Here is a 17,985-nt window from a genome sequence, read left to right on the forward strand (position 1 = left end):
GTCTATGGCATGGAACATGAAATAACAGTTGTACTGTGGATTCTATGGGACTAGAAATGGTGTGATGACGATGAAAATTCCTCACTCGTCGTCCTCTATTATGGTTCAATAGGTGCAAAATGTTACGTATAAATACTGACGTATTTTCCAGATATTAATCCAAGTTCAATTAGCTTTATCTCAATTCATGATATAGGAAACCAAGGAATTATATATCTCTATAATTGAATATCATAGTATCATCATCAATGTCAAACCAAGTTACTATCGACAACGCCGAAGAAAACATTCTTTATAAATATGGTAGCGCCGCTAAAGTTCCCTTCTCAATGAGTAGAGAAGCGGAGGATTCTTTGTTTACGTCTCGTGGGAAATCAAACTCTTCGGAAATTAGTAACAATGGCACTGATCCCAACTTGAGTGATTCACAAAGAGACTTTCCTTCGTTGCAACCTTCAATCCCGGCCAGTGTTGATAACAAACAGGAAGGTTCCCCTAAATCAAGCGCATACGATGCGGGTTATCAACACACTGGTTCCACACAAGGTTATACTTACCCTTACCCATGGCCGAGTCCATATCCTCCAATTGCGCCACCAATGGTGCCACCAATGGGGAATGGCATGTTCAACTGGAATATGAATGCTGACGGAATAAAATACATTCCGGCCACTAGCTATGAAACATTCATGTACCAGCAAAAACTGCTGAACGATCAGTTCAAGCAATATCGAAAGTTCTATGACCAGAGATCAGAAGATGATACCACTTCTGAGTCCGCTAAAGAGTCTAACAATGAACAAGTGTTACCAGACTTGGATGAGATCAGTAATCCTTCGGAATTTCCCAGATGGATGAGATCATTCAAAAGATTTCTGGAAGACAACAAACTAGGTGATATCATACCTGACAGATTAAATGAATCTGAGAGGGATGCCACGAAAAGCGAAAAGGCTTTCATCATTAATTCCTTCAAAACATATGTGAAGGAAACAGCCTATCCAAAGAGCGTCAAAGACGCAATAAAAAGAGGACACGACCTGTTCCGAATTATCCTATGCCATGTATCCGAAGACAGTAACCTTAGATCCGCTATATGGAGAGAACTAACCACAATAAGTTACGACGGATCTGCAGATTCATATTACTATACTAGTAGAGTGAAAGAGCTTTATAGTCAACTTAAAGCAACAAATTCCAACATCCCAGAAGACATAATTTGTGAATACCTGCTCAAAAATTTGCACGGTCAATATGCAAAGATTAGGGAGAATCATTACCTGGAATACGACCTGAACACAATCGCAGGCATTTCGAAATGTGTATTGCGCACATATGACAGATTGATAAAAAATAAGAAACATACATCTGAAACATCACCTTCAGTAACAAACAGACATTGTTACAAGTGTTCCTCTGAGGGCCATTTTGCTCCTCAATGCCCAAATGTCAAAGATAAACTACCAAAACCCTCCATCAATTCACGAAAGGAGAAAAAGTCTTACCATCGTAAGGGTATCCATAAAATCGGACTCACCCGCGACACAGAGTTACTTAGGCATTCTCCAGAATTCGAAGAAGAAACGTCCGAGTATGACGAAGACACCACAAACTGGTGAACTAGTTGAAGATAACCAACATCTACTGATTGACTCTGGGGCCGCCATATCAGTAATTCGCGACCCAGGCCTCCTTCACAACATTAATAAACACCCCAATATAGGCATAGCTGACGCGCAAGATCGTGAGATCCCCATAAGTGTCAGTGGTGACCTACAGCTAAGCTTCCCGGGTACCTCCATTATTCACACAGAGGCAGTGGCATCTACAGTGCCACATGTCGACATATTGAGTCTCCATGAGCTCCAAAAAAACGGAATCACCGTCGACTTCAACAATTCCCAAGTAACCAATAATAAAGGGAAAATGGTAGCACGGATCAAAAAGATCGGACCTTACTATTGGATACCGGCAAAATATATCCATAAACCACACAAAAAGTTGAACGTCATGAACGTTCAAAAACAACCATTGTTCCCTATGGAATTTATACATCGGCTCCTAGGTCATGTCAACATTAAAACTTTAAGAGATTCCATTAAGCAAGGGATGCTGACAAATTTATCCATGGATGACATAGATTGGTCCGGATACTCTAACTTCCAGTGTGAGGATTGTGTGAGCGGAAAAAGCAAAAAGCACAAACACTTGGTGGGTTCCAGATTGACATACCAAAAATCCTATCAACCCTTCGAGTTCTTACATACCGATATTTTTGGACCTGTACCTCACATGCCCACATCGTCACCATCATACTTCATGGCATTCACAGATGAAGCCACGAGATTTAGATGGGTTTTTGGCTTGTGGAATAAAGAAGCTGAAACGGTTACCTCAAAGTTTCGCGAACTGGTAAATATGGTTAAAACCCAGTTCAACACAAAGGTACGCAGCTTCCAAATGGACAGAGGATCCGAATATACTAATAAGACAATTCGTAACTTCTTCAAGGAGTACGGAATAATCCCATGCTACACTTCCGTAGGTGACTCAAAAGCAAACGGAGTAGCTGAACGCCTTAATTATACACTGCTCGATGATTGCCGGACACTGCTTCGCAGTAGCAATCTACCATTACACCTTTGGTTCTATGCAGTGCAGTTCTCGACGCTAATGAGGAACTCATTAATAACGTCCAGTGTTGGCACTTCCTCCAGGGCCAAAGCAGGCCTGACAGGACTAGATGTCAGCACTATTTTACCATTTGGACAACGTGTCATGGTAAATAATCCGCCAAAGAACAAACTTAGACCACGGGGTATAGTGGGATTCGCACTCACACCATCCGCGGAATCCCATGGCTATCTAATATACATCCCATCGAAACATACCGTCACTGACACTACGAACTACCTGATAATTCGGGGTGATCCTCATGACAGGACAGATGACGCCGACGCAGTCATTGCTCCCCTACTTGATCAACTCGAAGCCAGACAGGACGGTGAATTCGATAATAATATGTCCACCCATTCGGGTGGTATGGAAATGGATGTGTCAATCCATTCGGGTGGTACCATTCATCAAAGGCCTGTATCACCAACCCCAACAGCCGATAACCTATCTACCTCGTCGGGTGGTAATGACCCTATCCAAACTGGAACCACAGATACAACTGAAGTCATACCAGAGTATATCCCCGAGGGCAACAATGATGTTCTAGGACCAGACATCCATGATGATCCTCCTGAACATACCAGTGACGAGATCGCTGATAATATCGAGGAACATGGTTCAAACATGATCAATGAAGATCCCCGAATCAATCTTCAAAGCGCAAACCATGCTGTCACCTATGATGATACAGAAGGTGACGATCAGCCCACGCAGAATGAACCAACGTCAAACCCCATAAATGATCCAGCAAACGATCACCCATCGTCCGCCATCATTGACAACACTAAGACACCGGATCCAATTCCCGATACCGTCTCAAGAAGAACCATCAATAATGATATTGACCCAAGCAGTGCAATTGCATCCACAGTCGGAATACAGGCATCTGCTTACGATGATGTTGCTCCTACTACGGAAGATGAGCGCACCACATCATCGACCTCCACAGCAGAACTCGATCCACTTCCCAGCGAGGAAGAGTCCCCCGCACCAGAGAGTACTACTGTAGCAACTCCCGATAGCGAAACACCTGAGTCTATCTCCAATGTGGGTGGTAACGATCAGTCTCCAGAAGTTAATGCTAAAAGTTTAGAAGAAAGAAAGAATAGAATTTTTCAGTACCGTAATGGCGACATCCCGAGGGTAAAGCCACCAAGTACAAAAAGAAAAAGTAGTCTAGCTCTAGGTGAAATTGAAGATAGGACTCAACGCAAGAGACCAAAGCGTCATATACTTTATGTCAACGCAGTACACTCGAATCCAACTCCTCATATTAAACCCTCCTTAAGTTACTATGAGGCAATTGTCAATAATGATGATAAAAATGATGCAAAAGGATACAACGAAGCCTACATGAAGGAATATGACCAATTGATCAAAATGAAGACCTGGGATCCTAACAAACCTGTAAATGAAAAGACGATCCCTAGACAACAAATAATAAACTCCATGTTTATTTTCAACACTAAGAGAGATGGAAGGAAGAAATGCAGATTCGTTGCAAGAGGTGACCAGCAGAAGGCTGGAACTTACAAAGAAGACCTCAAAGCAAACACGGTACATCATTACGCCCTGATGACCAGTCTCAACATAGCACTAGACAAGAAAATGTTTATCACCCAATTAGACATATCCTCAGCGTACCTATACGCTGAATTGGAAGAAGATCTGTACATCAGAGCACCTCCACACATGAAGCTCAAAGGAAAAGCATTCAAGTTGAACAAGTCACTATATGGACTTAAGCAGAGCGGAGCGAACTGGTACAAGATGATTGGCAGTTACTTAACCAACTCTTGCAACATGACAGAATTAACCGGTTGGCCATGCGTGTTCAAAGATGAAAATGAATGTTTTGTATGCCTCTTTGTAGACGACATGATCGTCCTGTCTAAAGATATCAAGGCAGCAAACAAACTGGTCAAAACTCTAAAGAAAAAGTTCGAGACCAAAGTGATCCACGATGGGAAATTAGACGAAAACAACATGGCCACATACGATATTCTAGGACTGGAAATAGAATATACGTTCGGAAAGAAAATGACAATAGGAATGGAAAACTCCTTAACCGAAAAGCTTCCACATTTAGGTTTTGATATCGAAAAGGATAACAAGAAGTTTCTTGTGCCAGGCACACCAGGTGAACACATCCACAAAGATAATCTGGTCGTTGAAGAAGACGACTACAAAGAAAAGGTTAAGCAAATGCAGAAGGCTATAGGATTGCTATCATATGTGGGATACAAATATAGATTCGATATTCTATATTATGTGAACATCCTAGCTCAGCATACACTATACCCCTCAGAGCAAGTGGAGAAACTCACCAAACAGCTGTTGAACTTCGTGTGGCAGTCAAAACACAAAAAGCTGATTTGGCATGCCAACAAGCATACCAAGACAAATAGGATTACCGCTATCACTGACGCATCGTTTGCGAATGAAGAAGGATTCCGATCACAATTGGGCCATTACTACTGCCTAAATGGAAAAGTCATCGGTGGGAGATCATCTAGCGAAAAACTGCGTGTCATATCATCTACCGAAGCAGAAATATATGCGGTAAGCGAATCAGTCCCAATGTTACAAGGAGTAGCATGCCTAGTAAAACAAATTGATCCATCATCATCACTTAGGTCGAAGATACTAACTGACTCAAAACCTACTATATCAATAGTAGAGGACCAAAGCGAAGATTCAAGAGCGTTCAGAAATCGTTTCTTCGGGACACGAGCTTTCAGGTTAAGAGATGAAGCTAGACGCAACGATCTGAAGTTCGAATACATAAAGACAGAAGATAACTATGCGGACATATTGACCAAGCCTACATCAATAGCCATATTCAAGAAGCTTACTCATTCATGGGTGAAATAGCATTATTGAACCATGGGTGGTATGTTGAAATATAAATCGAGATTGTAAGATATATTAAAGAGATGACTTATAAGAATCAGAAAGAGACAATTGGTCTGTAAAACAAAATAAACGAAGTCAGATGAAACCCTAACAGAATGTCAATCGATAATGGAAAGATATCGGATGACAGTCTATCGCGAGACGTTTACAACTCAGGAGTCTGACTACGAAGGAGTCTATGGCATGGAACATGAAATAACAGTTGTACTGTGGATTCTATGGGACTAGAAATGGTGTGATGACGATGAAAATTCCTCACTCGTCGTCCTCTATTATGGTTCAATAGGTGCAAAATGTTACGTATAAATACTGACGTATTTTCCAGATATTAATCCAAGTTCAATTAGCTTTATCTCAATTCATGATATAGGAAACCAAGGAATTATATATCTCTATAATTGAATATCATAGTATCATCATCAATGTCAAACCAAGTTACTATCGACAACGCCGAAGAAAACATTCTTTATAAATATTTATTCATATATACTACAATCTCAATTGAAAATATGTTGTGTCTACGTAAAAATATATTAACTAGAACAAAGAAAAAAAACAACTGCAACGATCCTTCGGTTCTTGTGAGGGCACTGGTGCTAGTTGTTCAATCAAATCGTTGTCCAGTTTCTAAAATTATCCTTATTAGCTTCCAGTGACGCATGACTTTTTGGAAAAATCTTGGCAGGTTGAAGAACCGAAAAATAACGACAAAAAAAATAACGACAACTGCAGGACTCGAACCTGCGCGGGCAGAGCCCAAAAGATTTCTAATCTTTCGCCTTAACCACTCGGCCAAGTTGCCACTTTAAACTGTTTGTTTGGAAAGAGATTATGGATCTTACATGCATGGGGATTCAGCATAAGCAAGTCACACTCTCCTCAACCGACATAACTCAATCTGTTATATAGAATTCCACAGATTTCAAAGGCGTCGAGCTTTTAAAGTCTACACATCTCTATCTTACTACGCAACATTTTTATATATATCGAATCTTCTCTGTGTCGTGATTGGAATGCCCATTCTAAATTGTTCGATGGCCTCAGGTTCCAAATCTGCGTACACAATCTCTTCACCTTCGCCTGCTTCAACAATGACATCGCCACGAGGGTTGACTACCATCGAATGCCCGTATGCATGATAATCACTGTTCATATTACGGGCTGGTGAGACCAAAATAGTGTATATTTGGTTATCAATCGACCTAGCGCGGGCAAGCAATTTCCAGTGCATCGGACCTGTGACAGTGTTAAAGGCTGCAGGATATATCATTGCAAAGGCACCCTTTCTAGCACTAATCATTGCCAATTCTGGAAATCTCATGTCGTAGCAAATACCAACACCGATTTTACCATATGTGGTATCCAATGTAGTTGCTTCGTCACCACCAGTTAATGATAAGCTCTCCTTGAATGTAATTCCATTTGGAATATCAATGTCAAACAAGTGGGCCTTTCTATGCTTCCCGATGATCTCACCTTTTTCGTTGAAAACAACTGAAGTATTATATACTTTATCTGTCTTTGGGTCTAGTTCTGGAATTGAACCTCCGACTAGGATAATCTTATGCTTGCTGGCAATGTTGGAGAGGTATTTAACGGAAATAGACTCTGGTTCTATTACTTCTGCGTATGGTCTAAACTTATCAGTAGCATATGGTGCATTAAAACATTCAGGCAGAACCACCAATTTAGTGTCTGGTTCGTCCTTTACAGCTTTTTCAATTAAGGTTCCAGCTCTTTGCAGGTTTGCCGATTTGTCTGGCTTCCCGCATGCCAATTGGATTAGTGCCACTTTAATTTTTTGAGATAGTATCTTGGACATCTTTTTATTGTTTGTCTGTCTTCTTTGTCCTTAATTGTTATTGTCAGTTGTGAGTCAGATAAGCTTTTCAAATAAGAATTTAAATTACAGCCTCTGAAAATATAGATAAAAGGGAGTTGTAATAACAAGAATTTATTGAGAATATATTCAACCAGGTCCATCCCCACACTGGAATGTAAAAGTAAACTGAAGTTATATTCTGTTTTAATGTGACTCTCTGCTTAGTTGCGCTTACCAGCGCAAGACCAGCATCTGTTATTAGTGTGACCTTGTCATATATGATAAGTTTTATGCTTCTTTAAACTCTCAGAGAGACCTGAGAGTCAAATAATGTACTTCACACTTCATTAAAGTACAACTGAAAGCGATGTAAAAACAGTATCCAGTGCCAGCGTCCACTTGTAAACCGTCTCTCAGCTAATTTGAGAAACTGCAGCTGCTTAGCACACAAGTTGGAAAAGATAATCTTAATGTCGCACAACTGCGCACTTTCAGATAAGCTTGTTTTATTTGCACTTGAAGGCACCTATCCTTCTTCCATAAAATTTAATCAGGAATCTTCACTTTTGATGTGCGTGTGTCGAACATTTCCTCTGTGGGGCACCTCTTGCTAACTATTATTATGTAATTGAAGATCTAAGGCTTCTCTGAGGATTCGTTTATGCACACGCAACTAGATTTTACATCTTTAATCATATGCATGAAGTCGCTACAGCCTCTAGAGGTTATGCTGCCAGTAACATATTGCATTCCGGGAGGCACTTACACAACACGTAACGGATGCAATTGAACCTCGATAGATTTTCCGCGATTGGTTTGATACTATTGAAGAAGAGACAAGAACTTACCTTTCACTCGAATAAATTTCTCAGACAAGTGATCCAGTATTTTATTTTTTACTTTGACGAATACTCAATTTTTTTATTTATTTTCTGATTGTTTTCCGAGTGTGTTATAGTTTGGCGGCTCTTTCTTCCAATGGGCATGGGCCGTTCTATAGAGAACAAGCCCATTGACCGAGTACATGTTCTCTAAATGTGAGCATTGCCTAGGCCTTTGAAACTGAAGAAAGAGTTGTATTACTCTGAGTGATCATTTGTTGAGGTAAACTGCTACTGCCCATCTGCTATAACTTGCTATTTTCTGTTTCGACGTTACGAGTAGCAGCCTGGAATAGTCTGATAGATTTTCTGGTTTGCTGCGTTAGTGAAATCTTGCTGGAACACCATATTGCTGGTCTACAATACTGGAAGATGTAAAAGCCCCACAAATAGCATCATACTTGAATGCTTAGATAGGCACTCTACAACAGTTGACGGTACTTTTTTTAACTATCTATCTGTTGAGCCTGCACGGCAGACTGTACTGCAAGTCTGATAGTATTAGATAAGGTTTACGTAAATCAAATTTACATCTTTCAAACGTTTTCAACTCTATTGTCTGGGGCGATACTTCACGTTTCGAGGCATCGCGGCGCGGACATTTTCGATCTGAAACCATTAAGCTATTACCAACAAATAATATAAAAAGACTGTTTCATGGACCGCTAAAAATCAAGGTCAGCTTATTTCTTGTTCAGGAGCTGCGTAGCAGACAGCACTTCAAAGATGCCGAGGACCATAACTTTCGATATACCCGCACAGTACAAGCTCGTGGCTCTTGTGGGCGAAGGAGCCTATGGGACTGTTTGTTCAGCTGTCCATAAACCCACAGGGATCAATGTTGCTATCAAGAAGATTCAACCGTTTAGTAAAGCGATGTTCATAACACGAACTTTACGTGAAATAAAATTATTGCGATATTTCCATAACCACGAAAATATCATAAGCATACTGGACAAAATAAGGCCAACGTCCATAGAGAAATTGAATGCTGTATACCTGGTGCAAGAATTAATGGAGACCGACTTGCAAAGGATTATAAACAATTATGCCACAAATCCGTTGAGTGATGATCATATACAGTATTTTACATATCAAATCTTGAGAGCATTAAAATCAATTCACAGTGCCAAAGTGATTCATAGAGACCTTAAACCATCAAATTTGCTACTGAACTCTAATTGCGACTTGAAAGTTTGTGATTTTGGGCTGTCAAGATGTCTAGCAAGTAGTAGTGATTCTAAGGAAACTTTAGTTGGCTTCATGACAGAATATGTGGCCACTAGGTGGTACAGGGCTCCTGAAATTATGTTGACGTTCCAGGAATATACAACAGCTATGGACATATGGTCTTGTGGCTGCATACTAGCAGAGCTTGTATCAGGTAAACCTTTGTTTCCTGGGAGAGATTATCACCATCAATTATGGCTCATATTAGAAGTTACCGGATCTCCCACATATGAGGATTTTGAATCAATCAAATCACAACGTGCTAAGGAATACATAGCTAATATACCCCTGAAACCAAAGTTATCGTGGGATATCTCCCTGAACAAAACGGGCTTGAACCCTATGATGCTCGATCTATTGGATAAGATGTTAACGTTCAATCCAAACAAGAGAATCAGTGCTGCGGAAGCCTTAGCACATCCCTATCTTTCTACATATCACGATCCAGATGATGAACCAGAATATCCTCCGCTAAATTTGGAGGATGAATTCTGGAAACTTGACAATGAGATCAAGAGTCCCGACGATGAGACAGAACTGTCTATGGATACCCTGAAACTAATGCTGTATAGCGAAATAATGAAGCCCATCAATTGATGTAAATAGAGTGAAAGGTTGTTACTTATTAGTTAGAACTTATACAATTACTCCTGGTCTTTGTTCATGCGATATGTGCATTTCCTTTTTTACTTTTGGCTCTGTACTATCTATATATATTTCAGTAATATTATTGTTCAAAGTACAGCTGAAATAATTATAAAAAAAGGTGTATATGTAGAAATGACTTTGCAATAGCTAAAAGATTTACAAAACAGCTTGTAAGACATACAAAAAACTGCTAATACCTTGATGGTCCATATTATGTCCACAGGAAATGACCTACCGGCAGAAATTGTTTATCAGATTCTTAGTTTCCAGTTCATGGACCTTATGAGCAATGATCACCCTGGGAATTCTGAAAAATTCAACGAAAATCTTCGAACCTTTATCAGGAGTAATCTCACTGTTAATAGGACATTCCATCATATTTGTAGAGTACTGATATATCGGTATTGCAATTTAACTACAGCTAAAAGATTTCATAGTTTACTAGGCACTTTGAGAAATAATAAACAGCTGCGAAATATTGTACAAATAGCAGATTTTCAAGAATTAACGTCGATAGGTCTGGGTAGAACTGGTGAGATGAACAAAATGATTAAAAATTTAACAAATGAGACTGTCCTGGAGTTTTTAACCCTGACGCAAAGCACTCTACGAGAGTTTCTGGCATGTGAGCATATTCAAGATGATTTGGATGAGAATGTAATCCACTTCCTGTTACGACCAGGCACTGTATTGAGTGTACTGGACTTTTGTGGCTGCTCAGGACAAAAGTTTACTGATAGCTTCGTCGAAGCTCTTGCGAAGCTATATCGTTTTGACAAAGACAGAAATAAATCAGTAGCTAGGGAGGAAAATTTTCAAATTTCGTGTCTAGGATTGAATGATTGCACAGATTTGCCGCCCTCAGTGTTGACTGGAATATTGCAAATGTTGCCTGAGTTACAAAAGCTAGATTTGGGCCATACTTCTGTTGACGATGACACATTAATGAACGGGGTGCCACATTTGAAAAACCTTACTCATCTTTCATTGGCAATGTGTTTCAAGCTATCTCCGAGAGGTCTATTGGAATTTTTCAGTCATCACCCTGCAGTAACAGATGAGAACAACAGCGAGACGTTGAAATGGTTGAATCTGTCCTGTACTCTCCATTCTTCCGCATTCACCGAAGTACATACCATGTTTCTTTTGAAGAAATTATGTCAGTACGGTCATAACAAAACTTTGCAGTATTTGAACATCGGAGGTATGCCTTTGCATGAGTCACATGAAAGAACAGCTGTCAGATCAACGCATTATTATCTTTATCACGACTCGTTGCATTTCATTAAAAATAACTTTCCAGAACTGAAGAGCTTGAGTATCAGGGGAAACAATGTGACCATTCCAACTTTATGCGAATTTTTGTCACCATCACTTGCACCTCCCGACGAACAGGAAGCAGATGTGGACAATGATGAAGACAGAAAAGTGCAGCAGCTTAAATTTCTAAACATCAGTAGCAATGCTAATGTAAATAAATGGACTATTCAGGATCCTTCACTTTTTACATGCTCTCCCAGTCTCGTAGCTTTGGAAATTTCATTCGATGCTTGGCAACAAATCGAAAAAGGTAACGAGAAACATGAGATCAATGCCTTGTGTTATAAGAACCCAAACGCTCTAATAAAAGATACAACAGATGCGAAATCTGTGAAATGGAAATGCTATATCGATTCAACATACGGAAGGAGATACTGGATTCATAAAGTGGATGATTTTTTAAATCGTGGTGACTTGGATACTACCGGTAGCTTGGTAAACTACGATTCTGAGGGTCACAAGATAATAAAAATTGTCAAACAGCCTGATTTTTTGAAATTTGCACAAACAAAGATCATGTTAGGTTGCGGTATCGTTCCTTTCAGTGGAATCAGAAGAAAAGAGTGCTATAGAGACTTGAAACCTCCCATCTCTCAGTTTTTTACAAGAAATGGCGGAGTAACTTGCGGCAACACCGCTACACCGATACTTACTCCTCGACTTCCACCAGGTGGATGGAGACTTATTCATCATGATGATGGCAACAATAATAATACAGGTGATGCAATCCTGGAACAAGATGAAGATCATGTGTCTGAGGGACACCAAGAGCAAGAAGGTGACGAATTTGACGATTCAACCAGTTCTGTTTCAAGTAACCGGATTCTTTCTCCTTCGTCAAGATTGGGAAGTCGCGGAGGATTTAGGGACGGGCTATATTGGGACCGCTCGATGCAGAATTTAAATACACTTTCAGATAATGTGCAGCTTCGCAATTTGGCAGAGGAGCAAATGCTTTCTACACAACCACAAGATCTAATTGAAAACTTGGAAGAGCAAGTTGAGGAAAATGATGACGAGTATCTTTTTGATGTGGCACTGCAACGTAGGCGATCTCAATTAAACCTATTTAGGCATGACATGTCACATCGCTCACTTGATCAAAGGCGATTTGAAAGAGATTCGTCGACCTCTGTTTTATATCCTGCTAAAAGACCAAAGAACTATTTTCAAGAAAAGCCAGAAGAATTCTTTTACGATCCAAAATATCCTCAAACAACACTAAAATATAGAATTCATTTTCAGATAGTTAATGAATATGAAGTGTTTGGTTGTGTTGAACGTGGAATGTACAGATATTACAGCCTGAAGATGTAGTCAATAAGTTGAAGCAATTTTGCGCGAGCTCAACAATCTTGAACTTTGACCGAAAATGGTCGCGGTAGGTTATTCATGGCCTCCGTCAAACTTTTGTCTGGCAGCCGGGGAATGGAACTGGACAGAATTCTTATTGTGGCCCTTGACAGACTGCTACCTCAATGATTGCGCATCACACGCTAATTAATGATACGATCATATGGTTGATGTATGTTTCACTTCCAAATATCACTGCTTTTCTATACCTATGCAATCATTTTTCTCCACGTTAATGTAAATATGTATATTCTTAGGAGCATTCTGCACTCTTCTGAAATTGGATGAAAATTGTTGGCTACAAAAACCGCTAATTGTTCATATACATGGCCGCAAGTCAAAAGTAATGGGAAGAATTCATGTTCTTGACTTCAGTATGTCACAGTATGTCAATTTTAAAATGATGCAACAATAACAAAGCAAAGGTCAACGACAGGATAAAATATTATCGAGAGCAGAAGTTCAACTTCAAAGAAAACGAGGCATAACTGAGATCTGAAACAGTTTCTGCCAATTATTAAAGATCGGGAAGGTTAAGAGAGATGCTACTTGATGTACACCATCCCTGCGGACATGATCTACTGAGTTCGTCTAGACATCTCCTCAGAAATGCCATATGTGTACTTATCTGCTGCAAATGATCTACCAGTACGTGCTGATCATTATTCTTTTACATGTGGAACATTCTGTTCATTTTCCATATAAAACAGTTCCTTACAGTACTCTCCTTTCTCGGACACTTTGTTTACCTTTTTTGGATTTTTGATTCGGTAATTCCAGCCTTACAGAAGAATTGAATACTGTGAATTTGAAAATCAAAAACGAAGGTCAATCGAGAAATCATCAAGAATAACAACCCTCAATGAAGTTATGATATTAGATCTGCTTTTTAAGCATAAGACGATTAAATATATTTGCGGCCAATTGACGCTTTTATTATCCAGATAGCATCTTGATCAGGGCCGATTCAACGTTATCGAAACATAGAGAGATCATCAAAGTTTGAGCAAAAGCAGAGCTCTACCATTGCATAATTGAACTACAAGCCCGGTGCTTAGAGTCAATTCAGAGCAAAGCCAGCTAGATTCAGTCCAACCCAGAGCATCTATCAGCTGCGGACCTGGTTTCCACTTCGTTTCTTTACTTGCGTTTACTGCCAGACATCGCGGCAATCCAACAGCCGTAATAGGCCACACAAGATACGAGGGCTTCATACCAGGAATGGGAATAGTATTCCATTGTCATTATTTTAATATTTCTACAGTTCACCTTTTTCATGAGGCATGTCACAAAACTCTGATGGAGACGATGAGGCAAGTTATTCAGTGTCATCGGACAATACAGGTGAAAATTTACTGATACGTAAAAAAGTTCCAGCTTCTCAGTCTTATTTTGTGGAGCACTTCAGCCCTAACGATGAGGGACCCCGATCAAACGCCATGGGATCAAATACAGTCAATACATGTGCAGAAACAAGCCCGAAGCGTATTACAGAAAGCATTTCAGTACGAAATTCCTTACTCGAGGAAAGAAAGATTACCCCGAGGGCTTCACAAACCAACAGTCAGATAAGACTTTCGCAATTGTCCAAAGGAACAGTTACATCGAACGAAAGCAACCAACAAGATCCAAGCTCACCAAACAGTTCGAGGACTGTTTCAACATCTGTACTTCTGAATGGAGGTGAAGAAGATAACAGTTATAGCAATGATAAAGCTAAATTAGAGACTACAGATGAAAGAAGAATTTCCACGTTCATGCCACCCTTAATATTAAAGGAAGTCTCAAGTACAGTCATGCAAAAGAAAGATTCGATGACATCGACGAAAACAAAAAACTACAAATTCGAAGAAGCTGTGCAACTGCTGGAGAAAGAAGCCAAATATCACGATATTCAAACGTCATTTACAAATCCAGTTCTGCAAGAGGACGATTTCCAACCACAGCAATATAACATAATTAAAAAGGCATCAAACGCTTCGTTGAGGATTGATACTGATATAGGTCAAAGTACACCGCCACCGAAAAGGCGAGAAAACGCAACCCACAGTCCATCACTCCTGAATAAAATTCTAGTACCGTCTTCAAACTATGATGCTAAGATTGAAATACCTGCATTAAGATCTGTTTCTGGAAGTGCACACGCCAGTCCAAACGTTGCCACATTGGAAGGATTCAAGCCAGTGTCACCGGTCATGCCCGAGAGAGCAAGATTAGCTAAAATAACTAGAGTTACAGATTCTCAGATTGACGTGGCTGTGGATTTGTTGCAAGTCTACAAGAACGATATGAATGCACATTCATACAAAGTTGATCTAGAGGCGAATACCGGATCATTGTCAAGCACTGGTCACAGCAGAAAAATAAGCTCGGCGCATCCTTCCATAAGGCCAGTACCAATACAGCACATTAGCACAGCATCAATTCATTCGTTTGATTCTCAAAAGTTGCAATTTTATGAGATATATAGCATACCCAGGATAATTGGCATTCTGATATGCTGCTTCATTGTTCCAACACTGTTTTTCATGATTTCAGTGGGCAAAAAGGGAGGAATTTCGGATTATAGATTAATGAGAATGATTATCAATAGAAAGCATCGGGTTGGGAAACTAAAGGGGTTTGAATGGAATATAGATATAGATTGGTTCAGGAATATGTGCTTGGTACTAGGGGCAGTTGAAGTACTTGGTATACTTGCGTCCATTGGTTCGGGGATTGGAGTTGCTATCAAACGACAGTCGTCCGGTTGAAAAAAAAAATACTGTCAAGATCATCGCGGGATGGCAGGCTTCTGCAAGCTTCAAAGAAATAAGTTTTACGTAATCGCTTTTATAGAATCTGCTCTTTTTCGTTCAAGTTATACATTAACGTTATTCCAATTTGCCCATGATGAAAGAATACTATTGTCAGTACACTGAGCAAGTACGAAAGAAACGCAAAGCGTGGCATGACGGGAAACTCAAATACTCAACTTTGAATAATCGGTTTACCTTATATTCATTGGAAGACGGTCAAAAAGCAGTAAGCAGTGCTTGTGTTACTAGTAGTAAATATGTTGAGAGATTCCTCTCACCCAGTGGGTTTAACGCTGATGAACACAGGATCTTTAATAAATTCATAGTCATAATAACTGAAATGATTGGTGGTAAACAGGAAGATGCGTTCCAGAACGAAAAGGATACACTGACAGAACATACGAGCCATAAGGCTCTGGTTCCTATTGGTAAAAATAGGGAAACAAAGACCCACTTCGATTCAGGCAAGAGTTTGCTATCCTTGAAGATAAACAAGCCATTTAAGCCGCCCACAAAACTTCTATCAGAAACTCAAGCGGTAAATAGACCAAGCATTCGAGGTCAGCCCAAGCAAATGAAGGAGGTAGAGAAAAGGGGAAAGATACGAAAAATTACTCATCACCCCATTCATTTATAAAGTCAAACACTAGCATTCGTAGACAACACAGCTTAAAATATGATTCATTTTAATTCCTAAGATAGAAAGTTATACGCATTCGTATATATATTTATATATTTATTCATTTATATATGAAACATTGGTCATAACAATGAGAAAGAGAAATTTCGCAATTAAGCAGTTACCTTCTTCTCAATCAAGTCGAATAAAGTAACGATATCAGCGGAGAACTTTCTGATACCATCACCTAATTTTTCTGTTGCCATTTCGTCATCATTTAATTCGTATCTGAAAGTTGGTTCATCTGTAATGAAGGATACTTTGTCTTCTCCTTCTTCCTTAGCGGATTCAGCATCCAAGACTTTTGGAACGGCGTCGGTACTGTTGTACAACTCGTCCAATAAACCTGGAGAAATAGTCAAAAAGTCAACGCCGGCCAAAGACTTGATTTCACCAGTGTTTCTGAAAGAGGCACCCATGACGATAGTTTTGTAGCCGTATTTCTTGTAGTAGTTGAAAATTCTGGTAACAGAGATAACACCTGGATCCTCTTCACCAGAGTAAGTCTTACCGGTCTTGGCCTTGTAGAAGTCCATGATTCTGCCGACAAATGGAGAGATCAAAGTGACACCTGCTTCTGCAGCCGCAACAGCTTGTGGGAAGGAAAATAGCAAGGTCAAGTTGACGTGAATGCCGTGTTCCTTTTCCAACTCTTCTGCTGCCTTGATACCCTCCCAAGTGGAAGCAATCTTGATCAACACTCTTTCCTTGTCAACACCGACCGACTTGTACAGGTCTATGATGTGGAGAGCTTTCTTGACGGTGGCATCTGTGTCGAAGGATAGTCTGGCATCAACCTCGGTGGAGACTCTGCCTGGAACGATCTTCAAAATCTCTTTACCGAACTCCACCAATAGTCTGTCAACTGCATTTTCAACCTTCTGTTCGGTAGTCTTACCGGTCTTCTTACCGTAAGCGACTGCAACGTCAATCAACTTGGAGTAGCCTTCTTTCTTAGCAGCGGCCAAAATCAAAGAAGGATTGGTGGTTGAGTCCTGTGGTTGGAACTTGGCGATAGATTCAAAATCACCTGTGTCTGCCACAACAACCGTACCGGTTGCCTTCAATTGGTCAAGGGACGATAGTTTTTGCTTTTTTTGTGCTGGCTCAGACATTATATGAGTGCTATGTGAATAGAATTGATTGTCTTTGGCGTGAAATACAGTAAAATCTAAAGCAGATATTCAAGCGTTCTTGAATTTAGGGGGGCGAGTGATATCCAAATAACCTAGGTGTTTAAATACTTTTTCACAGTTGAAAAACTTGAGAGGCAAGAAAGAAAAAAAGAAATAGCGAAACAAAAGCATTTCACTTCACTACACTACATCAAGGTCGGCTTTTCTTTTAGAAAGAAAAGCGAAGTGACTAAGGCCTTCTCGGCCAATAATTCCTCAGCCGTGAGGACTGCCGAAAGAGGGTGTAGCGTGCCAAGTGCAGTAATGGATCACGACTAGCGAGCGAATCACGTATTACAACTTACGAATTACAAATTACGATTACCAAGCAGCTAGTAATGGAAGAAAGAAAACATGATCTTGACATCTTAGACGAAAATCCAGAATTGCATTCCAAATTTTCAGCTTTTTTGCAACTCCTTCAATATGTGACGTGTCGTAGAAGCAAATAGAAGATGTCGGAAAAATGAATTACAGGCACACCCGT

The 17,985-nt window shown here is 40.0% G+C and overlaps 7 protein-coding genes and 1 non-coding gene across 8 annotated transcripts, besides 2 other annotated features; 5 read left to right on the plus strand and 3 right to left on the minus strand.

Annotated features, from left to right (window-relative positions):
• The first annotated feature begins 60 nt into the window (after nucleotides 1-60).
• Nucleotides 61-302: a sequence feature (LTR~long terminal repeat of Ty-like element).
• Nucleotides 249-5,550, plus strand: HG535_0A08650 (uncharacterized protein; the record flags this gene model as incomplete). Its single annotated transcript, XM_037286751.1, is given in 2 exon segments — nucleotides 249-1,556; nucleotides 1,558-5,550. Coding segments are annotated over 2 exon segments (5,301 nt in total).
• Nucleotides 5,551-5,826: 276 nt separating this feature from the next.
• Nucleotides 5,827-6,068: a sequence feature (long terminal repeat of Ty-like element~LTR).
• Nucleotides 6,069-6,312: 244 nt separating this feature from the next.
• HG535_0Atrna4S lies at nucleotides 6,313-6,394 on the minus strand. Its single transcript has one exon. It is a non-coding gene; the product is annotated as a tRNA-Ser (tRNA).
• Nucleotides 6,395-6,556: 162 nt separating this feature from the next.
• On the minus strand, nucleotides 6,557-7,414 carry NIT3 (putative hydrolase; the record flags this gene model as incomplete). The annotated part of the gene is made up of 1 exon (XM_037286752.1): nucleotides 6,557-7,414. The coding sequence occupies one exon, from the start codon at nucleotides 7,412-7,414 to the stop codon at nucleotides 6,557-6,559; it is 858 nt and encodes a 285-aa protein (XP_037142647.1).
• A 1,607-nt stretch (nucleotides 7,415-9,021) lies between these two features.
• Nucleotides 9,022-10,122, plus strand: KSS1 (mitogen-activated serine/threonine-protein kinase KSS1; the record flags this gene model as incomplete). Its single annotated transcript, XM_037286753.1, has 1 exon — nucleotides 9,022-10,122. The coding sequence occupies one exon, from the start codon at nucleotides 9,022-9,024 to the stop codon at nucleotides 10,120-10,122; it is 1,101 nt and encodes a 366-aa protein (XP_037142648.1).
• A 252-nt stretch (nucleotides 10,123-10,374) lies between these two features.
• On the plus strand, nucleotides 10,375-12,810 carry LUG1 (Lug1p; the record flags this gene model as incomplete). Its single annotated transcript, XM_037286754.1, has 1 exon — nucleotides 10,375-12,810. One exon carries the CDS (start codon nucleotides 10,375-10,377, stop codon nucleotides 12,808-12,810), a length of 2,436 nt encoding a protein of 811 aa, XP_037142649.1.
• A 1,319-nt stretch (nucleotides 12,811-14,129) lies between these two features.
• HG535_0A08690 (uncharacterized protein) lies at nucleotides 14,130-15,599 on the plus strand (the record flags this gene model as incomplete). The annotated part of the gene is made up of 1 exon (XM_037286755.1): nucleotides 14,130-15,599. The coding sequence occupies one exon, from the start codon at nucleotides 14,130-14,132 to the stop codon at nucleotides 15,597-15,599; it is 1,470 nt and encodes a 489-aa protein (XP_037142650.1).
• Nucleotides 15,600-15,735: 136 nt separating this feature from the next.
• Nucleotides 15,736-16,281, plus strand: MTE1 (Mte1p; the record flags this gene model as incomplete). The annotated part of the gene is made up of 1 exon (XM_037286756.1): nucleotides 15,736-16,281. One exon carries the CDS (start codon nucleotides 15,736-15,738, stop codon nucleotides 16,279-16,281), a length of 546 nt encoding a protein of 181 aa, XP_037142651.1.
• A 155-nt stretch (nucleotides 16,282-16,436) lies between these two features.
• On the minus strand, nucleotides 16,437-17,438 carry HG535_0A08710 (transaldolase; the record flags this gene model as incomplete). The annotated part of the gene is made up of 1 exon (XM_037286757.1): nucleotides 16,437-17,438. One exon carries the CDS (start codon nucleotides 17,436-17,438, stop codon nucleotides 16,437-16,439), a length of 1,002 nt encoding a protein of 333 aa, XP_037142652.1.
• Between the last annotated feature and the right edge of the window lie 547 nt (nucleotides 17,439-17,985).

The sequence above is a fragment of the Zygotorulaspora mrakii genome, chromosome 1 (assembly GCF_013402915.1).
Source record: "Zygotorulaspora mrakii chromosome 1, complete sequence".
NCBI lineage: Eukaryota > Fungi > Ascomycota > Saccharomycetes > Saccharomycetales > Saccharomycetaceae > Zygotorulaspora > Zygotorulaspora mrakii.